The sequence below is a fragment of the Equus quagga genome, chromosome 4, assembly GCF_021613505.1.
Source record: "Equus quagga isolate Etosha38 chromosome 4, UCLA_HA_Equagga_1.0, whole genome shotgun sequence".
NCBI classification, from domain to species: Eukaryota; Metazoa; Chordata; class Mammalia; order Perissodactyla; family Equidae; genus Equus; species Equus quagga.
In genome coordinates this window covers 133065501-133081897 of record NC_060270.1, presented here as the reverse complement: position 1 = coordinate 133081897, position 16397 = coordinate 133065501, and the positions used below count along the sequence as shown (strand labels likewise).

The following is a 16397-nucleotide window of genomic DNA, read 5'->3' as shown; positions in this document are numbered from 1 at the left end:
ATTTACAAATCAGGAACAATCTGTCAGACCATGGCAGTATTTTCCCAAATCCAGAATTGGGAAATACTAAACTTTAATACATAATTTCCCAATAATTTAGTTTAAGATAGTTCCTGAGGACTTCCCATTTGCTTGCCTACTTGTGAGAAGATTTGGTTCTGCAGACTATGAATTATTATTAACTTCAATTCTGTGGTTAACATTCAGCACTAGTTTTAAAAACTTGGGGGGCCGGCCCGGTGGTGCAGTGGTTAAGTGCGAATGTTCCACTTTGGTGACTCGGAGTTCACCCGTTCGGATCCCGGCTGTGGACATGGCACCAGTTGGCAAAAGCCGTGCTGTGGTAGGCATCCCACATATAAAGTAGAGGAAGATGGGCATGGATGTTAGCTCAGGGCCAGTCTTCCTCAGCAAAAAGAGCAGGATTGGCAGCAGTGAGCTCAGGGCTAATCTTCCTCAAAAAAAAAAACTTGGAAAGAGAAACTTGTCCTGCTGGTATTTGTTTAACTGTATGCTCGTGATAATTAGACGCAAGATAGATGTCTGTCTTATAAAAACTAGAGATTCAAACCATGTTTTCTTTTGTTCTGTTCATTTAACACAACTCTATCCTAATCATGACTGTGGGAATTATAATGGATAATAGGAAGAATTTATTCCTAACCTGATTGAATAGGAGGGGCAGTTGCCAGAAATGAGATTTTGAACAATTTATGTGCTTTACCCACCTAATTGAGAATTTCTCAACATTTTTAAAGAAAAAAAATACCACGTCATAAATTTGTTCTGGTATTTATGCACATTTGCAAGCATAAAGTTAGATAAAACTCTTGTGTTGGATAGAGCATCCAACTTTAAAACAAATACATAAAAGTATATTACAAAATCTATACTAATGAGTATAGGTTTAAGCATACCTCTATGAGCTATTATTTAAATTCAAATTTTGTTTTGCTTACACTAAATCTCCTGCTACTTTGATATGACACTGTGCGGGTTCTTTTGCTGTCATGTGCTGTCTGATGCCCTACATCATGTTCTGCTTGTCTCTATTTGAACTGCAATGGAACCTTTGATTACTTAAATCCACTTTTAATCTTTTTTCACTAATTTTTCCAGCATCAGTTAGAGTAATAGTATCACACATATGATTGTAAATGTAAAATATCAAGGATTGAAATCATGTGGCAGTATCTAGTTATAAAATAATTTACCCAGATCATCCAGAACATACCTATGTTAATTAAAGACACTCAACGAAAACACAAAAATAGTTATTTCTTAGTGAGGACTCATCAGTATACGTCCCTGTGTTGGTACAATTAAACATTGATATAATTAAAGCTGAAATTCTTTGATTACAGATTACAGAGAGAAGCCGTAGTGATTTTTCCCAAAGTTATGGAGCCATTAGTGACATATCCAAGCTTCATACCCAAAATACATTGTTTTGTATTTAGGAGTTTTTTTGTATCTAGAGATTTTTCACTGCTTCAAATTAAGACTTTATGAATTGTTCTTAGCCATAAACATATTTGATAGAAAGTAGGTATCTTTTAAGCAGAAGGATAATCTACTCTAATTCATAGAGACTAGAACTGAAACATTTATTTTTTTAGAATTTAACAGAAATTTTCTAGTTATTTTTATGTGAGTGTGTAGGTGTTTGAAATAATTTTGTTTTTTGCTTTGTTAAGACACCCGGACATACCCCTTCCTTAAGATGGGATGAGACACCAGGTCGTGCAAAGGGAAGTGAGACTCCTGGAGCAACCCCAGGCTCAAAAATATGGGATCCTACACCTAGTCACACACCAGCGGGAGCTGCTACTCCTGGACGAGGTGATACACCAGGCCACGCGACGCCAGGCCATGGAGGCGCAACTTCCAGTGCTCGTAAAAACAGATGGGATGAGACCCCCAAAACAGAAAGAGGTACTTCTTGTGGAGTCTGAGTGTGTGTTTGGGTGAAACCTTGATTTGAAGAGTGGTATGTTTGTAGGCCGATAGCTTGCCCTCTTGTTCTGGGTGGACGGGTAGATCATATGCCTATTTCTTTTCACTTTGTGAACATGTTTAAGATTTATTTTAGGAAGAACATTAGGAGAAAGTCAAGTTTGTAGACCATAACCTTTTGTTTTTTATTGTGGTAAAATACACATAAAATTTACCCTTTGCACCATTTTAAGTGTACAATGCATTGCCATTAAGTACATTCACAGTATTGTTTAACCATCACCACTATTCATTTCTAGAACTTTTTCATCATCCCAAACAGAAGCTCTGTACCCATTAAACAATAACTCCCCATTCCCTCCTCCTCCTAGTCCCTGGGAACCTCTGTTCTACTTTATGTATAAACTTGTCTCAGTGTCTTGTTTTTTGTGTAAACTGTCGGAAGCTGTATTTCATTACCGTTTATGAGATTGGCTTTGGCAAGTTAAGATTTAATAGTACATTTCCTATATTAAAATTTCATAAAGAATTTTTAATGACATGGGAGAGTGTTGAATTTGTAATGGATGAAGGAAGAAGTGTAGAATTGTGTGTGTAGAGTAATCCCATCTCTATGGGCAAATGAGAAGCGGCTCAGGACACAGAAAGTGGCTATCTCGGGTTGCGATAAAAGTGCTTTGTTCTATTGTCCTTTTCCTCAGTGGCTACTGTGTATTGTTTTTGTAATCAGTGGAAAACAAACAGAAAATAGTGAAGGAGGATAAATATGAAATGAAACACCGAAACTTTTAATGGATCTCCATTTTAGAAATCTCCCGTTTTTGAACTTGATCAGTTTGAGTATGTTAGCTGTTTGAGAGTAAACAGTAATTTTTTGCTGATCATTAAAATTTTACACTTATGCGCTCTTTTTCTTTAAAGATACTCCTGGACATGGAAGTGGATGGGCTGAGACTCCTCGAACAGATCGAGGTGGAGATTCAATTGGTGAAACACCAACTCCTGGAGCCAGTAAAAGAAAATCACGTTGGGATGAAACACCAGCTAGTCAGATGGGTGGAAGCACTCCTGTTCTGACCCCTGGAAAAACACCAATTGGCACACCAGCCATGAACATGGCTACCCCTACTCCAGGTAGAAAGAAACTCTCTCCTTGAAAATAATATTTTTTTCCTAGAAATATTTTGAATTTTTTTTTTTGTGGTTTTCTGTGCTCTGTTAATGCCTATTTTTAGCAAGAATGACAGGATATAAAAAGAAATCTTGGTTCAAGTTTATGATATAAAAGCAGTTAAATATTAAAGTTGATCTTAACTGTCTTATATCCCAAGCACTTCAGTAAGGATAAAGTCTTGCATTATAGATTGTTACAGAAATTTCCTTTTTTGGTAGGCCACATTATGAGTATGACTCCTGAACAGCTTCAGGCTTGGCGGTGGGAGAGAGAAATTGATGAGAGAAATCGCCCACTTTCTGATGAAGAATTAGATGCTATGTTCCCAGAAGGGTATAAGGTAATAACAGTCAATATGAATGTGGTAGTGTTTGGGGTGTGAATTTTATTTTAAATATTCTTTGAAAAATTAATTGGTCAAGTTTACGTTTGCCTTGCCCAAGTTTACTGCTACCATTCCATTCTTTTAGCTGTTTCCAAGTATATTTCAGTTCCAAAAAGTAATAGAGATGAAAAGAAAGGAATGACTTGAAGCTTTTATTACTTTTAGAAGGTGAGAAATCTCAAGGACTTCTAGGACCATATTTTGAGAACTGCTGCCTTCGGGGTATGGAGTAGCTTGCTGCTTCAGTTTATCAGCACTCCCAGGGTTAAGCTCACGTTAGATCTGAGTTATTTTACTTGGTACCTCACAAAGTTTTGTGTATTTAAGTTCATGGACTGCCAATGAGCACAAAAGAATATTCTCTCTTTACCATAGAAGCTTGAAGAGTTTTCTTTTGAACTATAAAATTTTCTAGATAACTGGGACTCAGGGACCATTTGCTGGTCTAAAGGTAGTCTGTGGTCATATAGCTGGTGTCCTAACCAGGCCTAGAACCTGAGTCATCTGATGGCCTTTACAGAGCCTTTTCTGCCAATTCCTATTATTTTTTAATAGTTTGTATTTTTCCCCCATTAGGTTTGTATTAGAGTATTTATTTCAAGTATGCTTGAATGTCTGTTTATAACTTCTTGTAGCGTCCACACGATGCTGTGGGTATAGACACTCTGCAACCTACCATAATTACTCGTCGCTTAATGATAGGGATTCATTCTCAGAAATGCATCATTAGGCAGTTTCTTCATCGTGCACATCATTGAGTATACTTACACAAACCTAGATGGTATAGCATACTACACATCTAGTACTCCTCTTCGGGGGCTACTGTTGTATATGTGTTCCGTCAGTGACGGAAATGTTGTTATGCAGTGCATGACTGTTGACTGCCTGAGTGTGTCTCAATTGCAGTCATTGATTTCCTTAATATAAATAGGAAGGAAATATCCTCCTTAGTGAATCTTTAATGATTTTTTTGCTTTAATCAAATGATGTCTATTTTACAGGGCTTTTGTAAATATTTTGGTTTTAGTTTTTATGCACTTAACTCATTTCTATAGAGTGACTTCAATATTAAGATTTACTTCTATAGTTCAGAAATTTACGTGAATGATTTTTCATTTTGTTATTAAAATATAACCTCTTATGTGCATTTTGTGAGCTTATTTCCATTAATATGTGTTGGCTCCCCAACGTGTTTATGTAAATTGATAGTTGAAAATGATCAGAATTTTATTAGCCTGCTTCATGTATCTCCTCATTTCTCTGCACTCATAGTATACTTCAAATTTTAGTTAGCAGTTGAGGACTATGAGTATTTGTCATACATATTTTAGTCTTACAATTAACATAGAAAAATAGGCTTGATGTTAATTCTTGTCTCCAAGCAAAAAGCTTCCTAGCTAGTAAACTAAAATATTTTAAGTGCAAATATTATTCATTATGTTATTCCTTACCTTATAAAGTCAAGAAAATCCTAAACTGTCTTTTAATTGTATTAGGTACTTCCCCCTCCAGCTGGTTATGTTCCTATTCGAACTCCAGCTCGAAAGCTGACAGCAACTCCAACACCTTTGGGTGGTATGACTGGTTTCCATATGCAAACTGAAGATAGAACTATGAAAAGTGTTAATGACCAGCCATCTGGAAATCTTCCATTTTTGAAGCCTGATGATATTCAGTACTTTGATAAACTTTTGGTAAGTGATAATAGAAATAAAATATTTTTTATTTAGGAGTTACAAATCGTAATGTCTCAAGCTATCTTTAAATTTTTTTCTTTTTACTATTAGGTTGATGTTGATGAATCAACACTTAGTCCAGAAGAGCAAAAAGAGAGAAAAATAATGAAGTTGCTTTTAAAAATTAAGAATGGAACACCTCCAATGAGAAAGGTAAATACCAGTTAATTAAATCATCATGTTCTTTGTAATTCTGTTTAGAAATTTATAATTAACCTCTTCACCTTTACCAAGGGCATAGAATGAGGGAAAGAAAGATGTGCAGTATGAAGGATTTGGCTTTTTAATCAAAGAATATTATGCTCATAAGGATGTTTAAAAATGAAAACATGCTGAAGGCTCTAAGACAATTAGTGGAATCATGCGAGGAAGTATATTAGCATCATACGTGGCTTGAAGATGGGCGATCCTGTAGGGGAAGTTAAGAGGGTGTTTTATGTCACGTCCCTGTGACTCCTGTTCTACTAAATTACTCTTTTGGAATTAACTGAAAATATTGAACTTCTGTCATAGGAGTTCACACTTCAGAGTAATTTTGATGGGAGCGAACTCGTGCTACTACTGTCTGTGAAGTTTACACTAAAATATTGAGTAACAGAAAATCATGGAGTAATTTGTTCATTCAAAATGCTCAATTATAAAGAAACACACCTTTTACTCTTTTTTTTCCCCCCAGGCTGCATTGCGTCAGATTACTGATAAAGCTCGTGAATTTGGAGCTGGTCCTTTGTTTAATCAGATTCTTCCTCTACTGATGTCTCCTACACTTGAGGATCAAGAGCGTCATTTACTTGTGAAAGTTATTGATAGAATATTATACAAACTTGATGACTTAGTTCGACCGTATGTGCACAAGGTTGGTTTGTTGTTGTCCTCAAGTAGAGTTTCTCATGGTTTGGTTTGTTTTAATATAAAAGGAATTCATGGGGTTTTTTTTAATAGCTTATTTTGTGTATTTGTGAAATTTAAAAATTCTAAAAAAGTAATAGCCGATGCTATACATTCAAAATAAAAAGGGAAGTTTCACCCCCTTGTGCAAAACACTCAGAGTTAACCCATGTTAAATTTACAAGTTCTCCCAGACCTTTTTCTTTGCACAAGCATGCATCACACATAGACAAACAGAAGTGTACATAGATGTGACTTTTTGCTGTCTTTACCATAATGGGTTTGTATTATTCATATTTTTCCTTTGCTTTTATTGATACTAGATTAGGATGAGAAAATGTTTCTATAGCATACCATTTAGTCCATTTAGTGTTAAGAACCATTTTTTTGCTTGTGGTAATTACGACTTACACTTGTAACATGCGGATAGATGTGTAAGTTATCTTTTTTAAAATACTGAATATTTGTTAGTTTATGTGGTTAACAGTTCTCCCAAATTTTCATCTTTATGTGGAGTTTAAAATTGCATAATTAAAATTCTTAATTTGTCTCTTAACAAAGTCCTGTAGTTATAAATTTCCTAGTAAAATGGTTTTGTATACTTGTGTTTTTAAATTACATAAATGATATGCTATGATAAGAATATTCCCTATATGTATTTAATTCTGTTACATGAGTATGGCGTCAGTAATTGTGTGAAAACATAGCTCCTTCTCTTTTTCAGATCCTTGTCGTCATTGAACCGTTGTTGATTGATGAAGATTACTATGCTAGAGTGGAAGGCCGAGAGATTATTTCTAATTTGGCAAAGGTATTTACGTTAATTGTATTTCTAGAGAAGAAAATTTTATATCTGTTGATGGGATTATTTGGTTATAGAAGGAAGTGGTTGAGGGTTAATGTTATCAGCTCATGACCGTGTCCTTTTTCGTTGGCCTTTCAGGCTGCTGGTCTGGCTACTATGATCTCCACCATGAGACCTGATATAGATAACATGGACGAATATGTCCGTAACACAACAGCTAGAGCTTTTGCTGTTGTAGCCTCTGCCCTGGGCATTCCTTCATTATTGCCTTTCTTAAAAGCTGTGTGCAAAAGCAAGAAGTCCTGGCAAGCAAGACACACTGGTATTAAGATTGTACAGCAGATAGCTATTCTTATGGGCTGTGCCATCTTGCCACATCTCAGAAGTTTAGTTGAAATCATTGAACACGGTAAGTTCTAATATAACTTTGTCTATCTTTCGTAAGATAGGTGTTTTGAAATTTTGGCTGCTGATTTAGAGAAATGGAAAGGCTTTAACTACATAAACACCGTATAGTTTACGATGGGATTTGTAACATCTGCTAATAGGCTGTGGTTCATATGGGCTTTTGTTGAATTTTGTCTAATGTGCACAGATTCTGCAATTTGACTAAATGGTTAGATATATTGCTAGAATTTGAATGATGTTGTGGCAGTTAGGTAACGTTGCTTAGTTAAAAAACCTGTGTTTGGTTTTATAGGTCTTGTGGATGAGCAGCAGAAAGTTCGGACCATTAGTGCTTTGGCCATTGCTGCCTTGGCTGAAGCAGCAACTCCTTATGGTATCGAATCTTTTGATTCTGTGTTAAAACCTCTATGGAAGGGTATCCGCCAACACAGAGGAAAGGTAGATCCACCAATTAGATTTTATTTTTCTTTTGATGTCTACTCACTGATGTTGAGGTGCCCTAAATGTAATATACTAAGGATATGCATATTTTATTTTGAAATAGGGTTTGGCTGCTTTCTTAAAGGCTATTGGGTATCTTATTCCTCTCATGGATGCAGAATATGCTAACTACTATACTAGAGAAGTGATGTTAATCCTTATTCGAGAATTCCAGTCTCCTGATGAAGAAATGAAGAAAATTGTGCTGAAGGTAATTGTTTCAAATTGTTGTTGCTCCAGATTTGTTCATCTAAATTGGGTGTGTTTCATGGTTCAAAGAGAATTTTAAAGCATTTTTTAAAAAACGAAACTATTGTATATTAAATCTGGACTGTGTTTACTAATATAATTTCTTAATCTTTTAGGTGGTAAAGCAGTGTTGTGGAACAGATGGTGTAGAAGCAAACTACATTAAAACAGAGATCCTTCCTCCTTTTTTTAAACATTTCTGGCAACATAGAATGGCTTTGGATAGAAGAAACTACCGACAGGTGAGCTTTTATTGTAAAAAGTATTTTCAGAAGTTCTTTCAGCTGATTCTCTAGTCTATTTGAATGCATGTTACACATAATTTTTTGCCCTGATTACCTCACAGTTTGTATGTGCTTGATTGTAAAATGGAGATGGATTTTAGTCAGCAAATTAACTTCCATTTTGACTTTGCATTCTACGATAAACACCCAGTTATGAGTTGAGTCTTTGTCTAGTAAATGAAACACTTGGTCTGGCTATGTGAAACAGGTGTACAGTCTTATCTTGATTTTAATCACCTTGATTTAGACTCACAGTAAAATCTTTTTCAGAGCCGGCCTGGTGGTGTAGTGGTTAAGTTCCTGTGCTCTGCTTTGGCAGTCCAGGGTTTGCAGGTTTGGATCCCAGGCACAGACCTACACACTGCTCAAGCCATGCTGTGGAGGCATCCCACATACAAAATAGAGGAAGACTGGCACAGATGTTAGCTCAGTGACAGTCTTCCTCAGGCAAAGGATGTTAGCTCAGGGCCAATCTTCTTCACCAAAAAAAAAAAAAAACAAAAACAACAAACTTTTTAGTCACTTTTTTCTTAAGGTTTTTAAAATTGGAGTTAATCCTTCTCATCTTACTTACTAGCTGGATAGTACTTTTGAATATTCAGTTTTTGTAATATCTCTTTATTTTCTTGAGAGAGCAATAAATACTTTTTCCTCCTCTCTTTAGTTAGTTGATACTACTGTGGAGTTGGCAAACAAAGTAGGTGCAGCAGAAATTATATCCAGGATTGTGGATGATTTGAAAGATGAAGCTGAACAGTACAGAAAGATGGTGATGGAGACAATTGAGAAAATTATGGGCAACTTGGGAGCAGCAGATATTGATCATAAACTTGAAGAACAACTGATTGATGGTATTCTTTATGCTTTTCAAGAACAGACTACAGAGGTAATGATACTAATTCTTATGGCAAGTTACCACTGACTTTCATGTCTGTAAAAAAGCATATTACTTTTTTAAGCAAATATTGTCACTAAAAAGCAATTTAATTTGAAAGAATTTTTTAAATGCTCATGTTCTTACTCACTTGGCTTTGAGGAAATATTCTCCTACCTCAAATTTTTAGATACGGTTTTGTTTAAAAAACTAAACATATTTCAGCTTTAGTCACAAACTGAATTCTAGTTTCCACTGAATGTAGTTTCTTAATTTAACTTAGTTTTTCTTTTTTAGGACTCAGTAATGTTGAACGGCTTTGGCACAGTGGTCAATGCTCTTGGCAAACGAGTCAAACCTTACTTGCCTCAGATCTGTGGTACAGTTTTGTGGCGATTAAATAACAAATCAGCCAAAGTTAGGCAGCAGGCAGCTGACTTGATCTCTCGAACTGCTGTTGTCATGAAGACTTGTCAAGAGGTAAACTTTTGTATCAGATTCTTATTTCTTTGCCAGATGGTTTAATGTGAATAGTAACATTTTAACATTACTTGTTTTATTACAGGAAAAATTGATGGGGCACTTGGGTGTTGTTTTGTATGAGTATTTGGGTGAAGAGTACCCTGAAGTGTTGGGCAGCATTCTTGGAGCACTGAAGGCCATTGTAAACGTAATAGGTATGGAGTTTGCTGGTCATGTAAGAATTTGTTTTGTCTTTTAACTTTCTTTGGTTTTTGAAGGTAAAATACAGAATCATAATTTAGGAGTTGAGTAGTGATTTCTGATGCTTTGTTTTAAGCACTTGAAAATTTTAGTTAAGTCAGGGGATGTCACAAAAGTCTCCCTTATATTCCACTTATATTTTACTTTAAGAGAAAAGAGGGCAAATTTAGGACCTGCAAGAGAGGTGGGAATAGTCACAACTGAAAAATCTTTGAAGTCATAGAATAGAGGACCCTAACAAAAGTTAGCTTCTCACCTGAAACATATTCTGTGTAGATAGGGGGAAGACCGCTCATAAGTTTCAGGACAAAAGAGTAGATATTTACTCAACCTTGAACTAGTAAATGATTATGGCAGGTTTTTGTGCTTGATAATCAAGTTCCAGGAACATAACCAGGGAGAAAAAAGTAAATTGCTCAAGATTATCTTATCTTTATTTCTATTCAGTTCCTTAAAACTGTCCATTCAGTTTTCTAACTCAAAGTAAAACATGTATATTTCAAATGCTTTTAGGTATGGAGAGCTAAGATTTTATTCTTAAAGGGCTTTATGATGAAGTGAACAAATAGTCTCTTGTGTTTAATCCTTTATTCTGATTGAGCGTGACTGTTGCAAAAGTAACTTCTGCGGAGTTTAGAGAGGGCACAACAACCTAGCAGGTTACGTAGCTGGCTGTGATAGCCAGTGTTTTTCTCATTTTAGCAAGGGGTTTTTATGCAGTATAGGAGACCTTTGAACCTTTGCATTTATGTATAATCCCCAGTTCAGCCCTGTCCTCTACACTTGAAGATAGCTACTTGCTGGAAATCAGTTACGTGGCCACTTGTGGGGCTCTGGTTTGCAGGGAGTTATAAACCATATTGTTGGTCCAGGGAAACATGGGAAAAAGAATGGAGAGAGAATCAGAGCAAGCAGTTCTAGTTAGAGCAAGAGCCCCTGCCAGCTGCCTCCTTTTTTCTCTCTTCATAGGTGTAAATACCATCCAAGTATGCCCTGCATTGCAGGGAGACTGGAGATCTGTTTGTTTTGCAGTTAAAGGGTAAGGGGGCCCTTTCTGGAAAATTTTGCTTTAATTTACATGTCTACCTCTGGCATATATTGTTGTGTATGGCCGGAACATAAGCTGTCCCCATATTTTAAATATCAGTGTACAAATACATTTCAGAACCAAATAAAACTTTTTTTGTTGTTGAGTATCCATCATTCTTTAAATCACTTCGCTAATTTTTTTCATTTCTGTGCATAATCAGAAGTTGTTAATAAAACGTTAAAAGCAATTCTGAGTCTGGTCAGAATCTGGGGCTTTTTTTTTTCCATAGGCAGCTGTAAGTTTATATTTATGCCTAGTCATGTATATTACATTACTAAATAAAAGGTAAAATGAACAAAGTTTGCAGTTTAAATGTTGATAGTGTGTTGACTTCTATTAAATAGGTATGCATAAGATGACGCCCCCAATTAAGGATCTGCTGCCTAGACTCACTCCCATCTTAAAGAACAGGCATGAAAAAGTACAAGAGAATTGTATTGATCTTGTTGGACGTATTGCTGACAGGTAAGCAGATTACCTAACATTTTTATAAGCAGTTTTGGTTTTCACATTGCAAATTTGCTTAATGTTGCTAACCTAATTATATATGGTCAGGCTATCCAGTATTAGTATTTTCCGTGAAATTTCTATTTGGGTGGTAATGGGGGAGGTGGCAATATAATTTTAAGACTAAATCATCCTTTCTGAAGAGGTAATAGTATTTTTACTTAATGCTCAAAATGAGTTGGATCATGTTTTGAGAACTGAATTTGCAAATTTACCTTTTAAAACTTCTGTCACAAAAAAATTAACTTTTTTTCTTTAAATTAGGGGAGCTGAATATGTCTCTGCAAGAGAATGGATGAGGATTTGCTTTGAGCTTTTAGAGCTCTTAAAGGCTCACAAAAAAGCTATTCGTAGAGCCACAGTCAACACTTTTGGTTATATTGCAAAGGCCATCGGGTGAGTATTTACTTCCATATGTGTATTTTTTTTTTGCTTTATAATCAGCCCTTTCTGGTGTTGAAAAATGGTTCTATTTCTGTAGAAATCTCTTTTAAGGCATGGTGTGAATAATGCAGCTGAGAAAACACTTCGTTTAACCACTGACCTTCAGCTTTTGAAATTCTCTTTTTAATTTTCAATTGAATTAAAATAGATGGGAAGTTGTAAAATTTTATTTAATCACACCAGATAGTAACAGAGAGAGAGAAGCTACAGTTTTCAGAATAATTTCAAAGTTTTGTTGGTCCTTTTTTGAAAATTTCTTAAAACATTAAGGCGAGTTCTTAAAACAGCATAATTTAAGCCTCATGCTAATGCCTTATGTGTTTTTAAAATATTTTTCTAAAATTAATCAACAGACAACTGAATTATAGCTATTTTATTAGATAATCTGTGGTTATTTGCTTCCACTCCATCAGAACCACACTAGAAGAAACAGTCGTTGTAGAAAATGAGGTATTACACATGTACGTGTGGCTTAATAACAAAGGAAATGTTTTTAAGCAATAAAACATAAAAGTCAGATTAATTAGTTCCCTCCTCCCCTTTTTGGTAGCAGTGATCTTTATTTTAGTGGTGATGTAGTCAAGAAATTGGCCACAGTTAACTGTTGTGCTAACTTTTTTAGGTCCTGTGTCCCTCTCAGTTTGTGATAAAATAAATGCTTAAAGAAGGAGCATAGATACAGTAAAGGTGTATGGAAGGAAAGATAAGAAGAGGAAAATAGATTTGTGTGTTGTAGCCTGGAGACCACAGTTTGGGTGCTACTGTAAGGTTGCCTGGCTCTAGTGGCAATGTGTTGACCACTCAAAGAGTTACTCGGTCTAAACATTCAATTTCTTTATATTTCAGGAAGTTTGCTAAAGACTGAAAATTACATTTGAAAATGAATCCATTTGAATTTTTTTCTTTAAAATGGGTGTTTTAATTTAAAGTTCTTAAGTAGAGACAATAATGGCTGGTGACTTGAAAGTATTGTATTTTATTGTAAAGTTACTAAGTTCCCAGTGATTGCTTACCATAAAGTTTCATTCCTTTGCATTTTTTCTTTTTCTTCCAAAGAAATTTTGACTTGTAATCTGTTTGCTGACGCATTTGTTTTTTTCAGCCCTCACGATGTATTGGCTACACTTCTAAACAACCTCAAAGTTCAGGAAAGGCAGAACAGAGTTTGTACCACTGTAGCAATAGCTATTGTCGCCGAAACATGTTCACCCTTCACAGTACTACCTGCCTTAATGAATGAATACAGAGTTCCTGAACTGAATGTCCAAAATGGAGTGTTGAAATCACTTTCCTTTTTGTTTGAATATATTGGTGAAATGGGAAAGGACTACATTTATGCTGTAACACCCTTACTTGAAGATGCTTTAATGGATAGGTAAGTGACTTGCACTAAATGTAAGAAAGTAGTTACAGTTCTTCCTTTCTTTTAGAACTTACTGAAATAATTATTGTATGACCAATTTCTTGTGACTCAGGTAAAGAAGGGGAATACTGCCTGGCTTTTTATAAAACTGTAAATATGACTATTGTTATCTTCATATGTATGATATAGTAGTTCCCTAAATTTTCTCTTCCAAGTGCCCCCTCTTTTAGGCTAAATTCATTTCAAAAAACAGTAATCGATCGGCTTTTGTTTTAAAAATTAAAGTCAAATATAACTAGAGGAAATGATGAGCATGAGCTTCTTGCTGTAGCAAAGAGTCCTGATCTTTCTACATTTTTGTCATTCAGGTGAAGCAAAAATATCTGTTAGGCTTTTGAACTATTGAACTTAGCCTGCCAGAGCCACACGATGCCATTGCAGGCCCTGTTTTTCAGATGGTGGCAGCCGATACAGTACTGCTTGAGTTATTTGACAGTCAGCTTCCTGATGTCTTTAACCATCTAGACTGACATATAGCAGTAAACACAAAAGTAACTGAAGAATGTGTAAGAGAAAGTTCGAGTCCGAGTAGTAAGGGAAAGGACTGTTTCGTTGGCTCTTTATTTTTCAGGAAAGCTATCAGGAAGATGTCTTTATCAAACATATCAGGAAGATTTCAGGAAAGATACTCAAGTTAGACCCCATTCAGTTACTTTTATCTACAGATTAAAATTACTCATTAATGACCTTTCAAAAGGGAGACTTAACAGGACTCAGCAAGTTATCACAAGGTATATGTGCAAGATACGGAAACAGAGTAAGAATTGTGCTTTGTAAAAGCCTATCACCTGGGGCCCAGTACAGTACGAGTAAATCATACTCATACTCGCTCCGTATTCCTCACTGAGATGTGCCTCAGCATCATAGTGCAGTCATTGATGTATGTGACCTGCAGTTGAAGCTTAGGTTCTGTGTACCAGTAAGCTGAGGGAGTAACTCTGTCAAAAATTACCAAATGAAAAGAAACAGTACTTTATTTGGGAAATTTACTAATGAAGAATATACTGCTTCACTATGATGCCCAATAGATTAAACATTATTATGGTAAATAAGGAATGAAGATACCAGTAAGTTCAAGTATTTTTTTTTTTTCTTACACCTTTAAGGTACTCTTACTACCTTTGAGGGCAAAGAGCATAAAATCATTTTTATACCCATCACAAACCCATTATCTTATATTCATACTCATTTGAGTAATTGTGAAATGAATAACTCAGTGATTTGTAAGAAACATAAATTCAGTTAACATGGGAGATGTTAGAGTTCTTATCTCTGTAGGTTTGAAAAAATTATTGATGGTTCTTCTCTTTTTCCCCAAATTGAGTTCTTCAATGAAACAAAATTTACAAGGGAAGGGATTTAATTTTAATTTAGTTATCTGTTGTATACTAGTGTCAAATTACTTTCAAAGATTTAAAATTTGTAGAGTTTAAAATGAAATATTGTTAATTATTGATATGTAAGAGTCATGTATCCCCTTTTTAGTAGCATACTAAAAGTACTGCATAGGGCTCTCTTGCTCATATTCCTTTCAAAGGTTAATTAGAAAATACAGCTTATTTTTGAGCCAAGGTGAGGTTTGAGTCATCAAAGCAAAAATTCTCAAGTAGAATCCTAGTCATTCTAAAGGCATTTTATATCAGATACATGAGGTGTGAGGATGACTCTGCATCTGTTCCATGCATTGAATTTCTAACTTAGTTTCTAATGAACAGGCAAATATTTCCTATTAAACTAAGACTGTATCTTAACGAAGCATCCACCCTCCGTTACAGGGACCTTGTACACAGACAGACGGCTAGTGCGGTGGTGCAACACATGTCACTTGGGGTTTATGGATTTGGTTGTGAAGATTCGCTGAATCACTTGTTGAACTACGTATGGCCCAATGTGTTTGAGACATCTCCCCATGTAATACAGGCAGTTATGGGAGCTCTGGAGGGCCTGAGAGTTGCTATTGGACCATGTAGAATGTTGCAGTACTGTTTACAGGTAGGTTAAAGATTTTCAAAAGATTACTCAATGAAAAAAGTAATTTGGATAAATTAAATCCCTATTCCTAATCATAGTAGCTGTATTGTGCCATATGGGAAAACAGTTGTAGGGAGAGGGGGCTTAGATTTTGTCTTTGCCTACTGCAGTTTTAAGCAATTGTCAGGGTTGTTTTCTCTTAAAGGGAAATGTTTGGAATCATATCTTTATGGTTTGTTTGTTAGTTGTGTTAAGGTTATGTATGTTTTTGAAACTGAAATAATATAACCTCTTAATTATTTTAGGGTTTGTTTCACCCAGCCCGGAAAGTCAGAGATGTGTACTGGAAAATTTACAACTCCATCTACATTGGTTCACAGGATGCTCTCATAGCACATTACCCAAGAATCTACAATGATGATAAGAACACCTATATTCGTTACGAACTTGACTATATCTTATAATTTTATTGTTTATTTTGTGTTCAATGCACAGCTGTTTCACACCTTAAACTTGCTTCAATTTGGTGATGTAAACTTTTAAACATTGCGGATCAGTGTAGTACTGGTCATAGAGGAAGAGCTAGAAATTCAGTAGCATGATTTTTAAATAACCTGTCTTTGTTTTTGATGTTAAACAGTAAATGCCAGTAGTGACCAAGAACACAGTGATTACACACACTATTCTGGAGGGATTTCATTTTTAATTCATCTTTATGAATATTTAGAATTCATTCCTTGTGTTTAAAGGGAATGTTTAATTGAGAAATAAACATTTGTGTACAAAATGCTAACTTGTGTGTGTTTTTTGAACATGACTTGTAAAATGCGGAACTTTGATAAAGTATTGGTTTGTGTAGAATAAGTGGCTTAATTTCATTTTCTGTCACTTGGCTTATAGAAAGTAGTTAGAATACAGATTATATAAAGTGATGGCATCTTTGTCAAAATTCCATTGTTCTGTTGATAATGACAATGAGAAGAGTAGCTGTGGGAGTGTT

The 16397-nt window shown here is 35.3% G+C and overlaps 1 protein-coding gene across 2 annotated transcripts in view; it reads left to right on the top strand.

The window, feature by feature from the left end:
• Positions 1-16190, top strand: part of SF3B1 (splicing factor 3b subunit 1) — a 35691-nt gene extending 19501 nt beyond the window's left edge. For both annotated transcript variants that reach the window (XM_046659620.1, XM_046659621.1), the window contains 19 exons: positions 1698-1935; positions 2878-3090; positions 3349-3470; positions 5012-5209; positions 5303-5404; positions 5928-6107; positions 6864-6950; positions 7083-7353; positions 7645-7790; positions 7897-8043; positions 8198-8323; positions 9030-9251; positions 9537-9719; positions 9805-9916; positions 11397-11517; positions 11824-11955; positions 13106-13378; positions 15202-15418; positions 15703-16190. In XM_046659620.1, the coding sequence (XP_046515576.1) occupies positions 1698-1935; positions 2878-3090; positions 3349-3470; positions 5012-5209; positions 5303-5404; positions 5928-6107; positions 6864-6950; positions 7083-7353; positions 7645-7790; positions 7897-8043; positions 8198-8323; positions 9030-9251; positions 9537-9719; positions 9805-9916; positions 11397-11517; positions 11824-11955; positions 13106-13378; positions 15202-15418; positions 15703-15861 (3249 nt within the window). In that variant the 3' untranslated portion in view covers positions 15862-16190. The remainder of the gene's footprint in view (positions 1-1697; positions 1936-2877; positions 3091-3348; positions 3471-5011; positions 5210-5302; positions 5405-5927; positions 6108-6863; positions 6951-7082; positions 7354-7644; positions 7791-7896; positions 8044-8197; positions 8324-9029; positions 9252-9536; positions 9720-9804; positions 9917-11396; positions 11518-11823; positions 11956-13105; positions 13379-15201; positions 15419-15702) is intronic.
• The last annotated feature ends 207 nt before the right edge of the window (positions 16191-16397 follow it).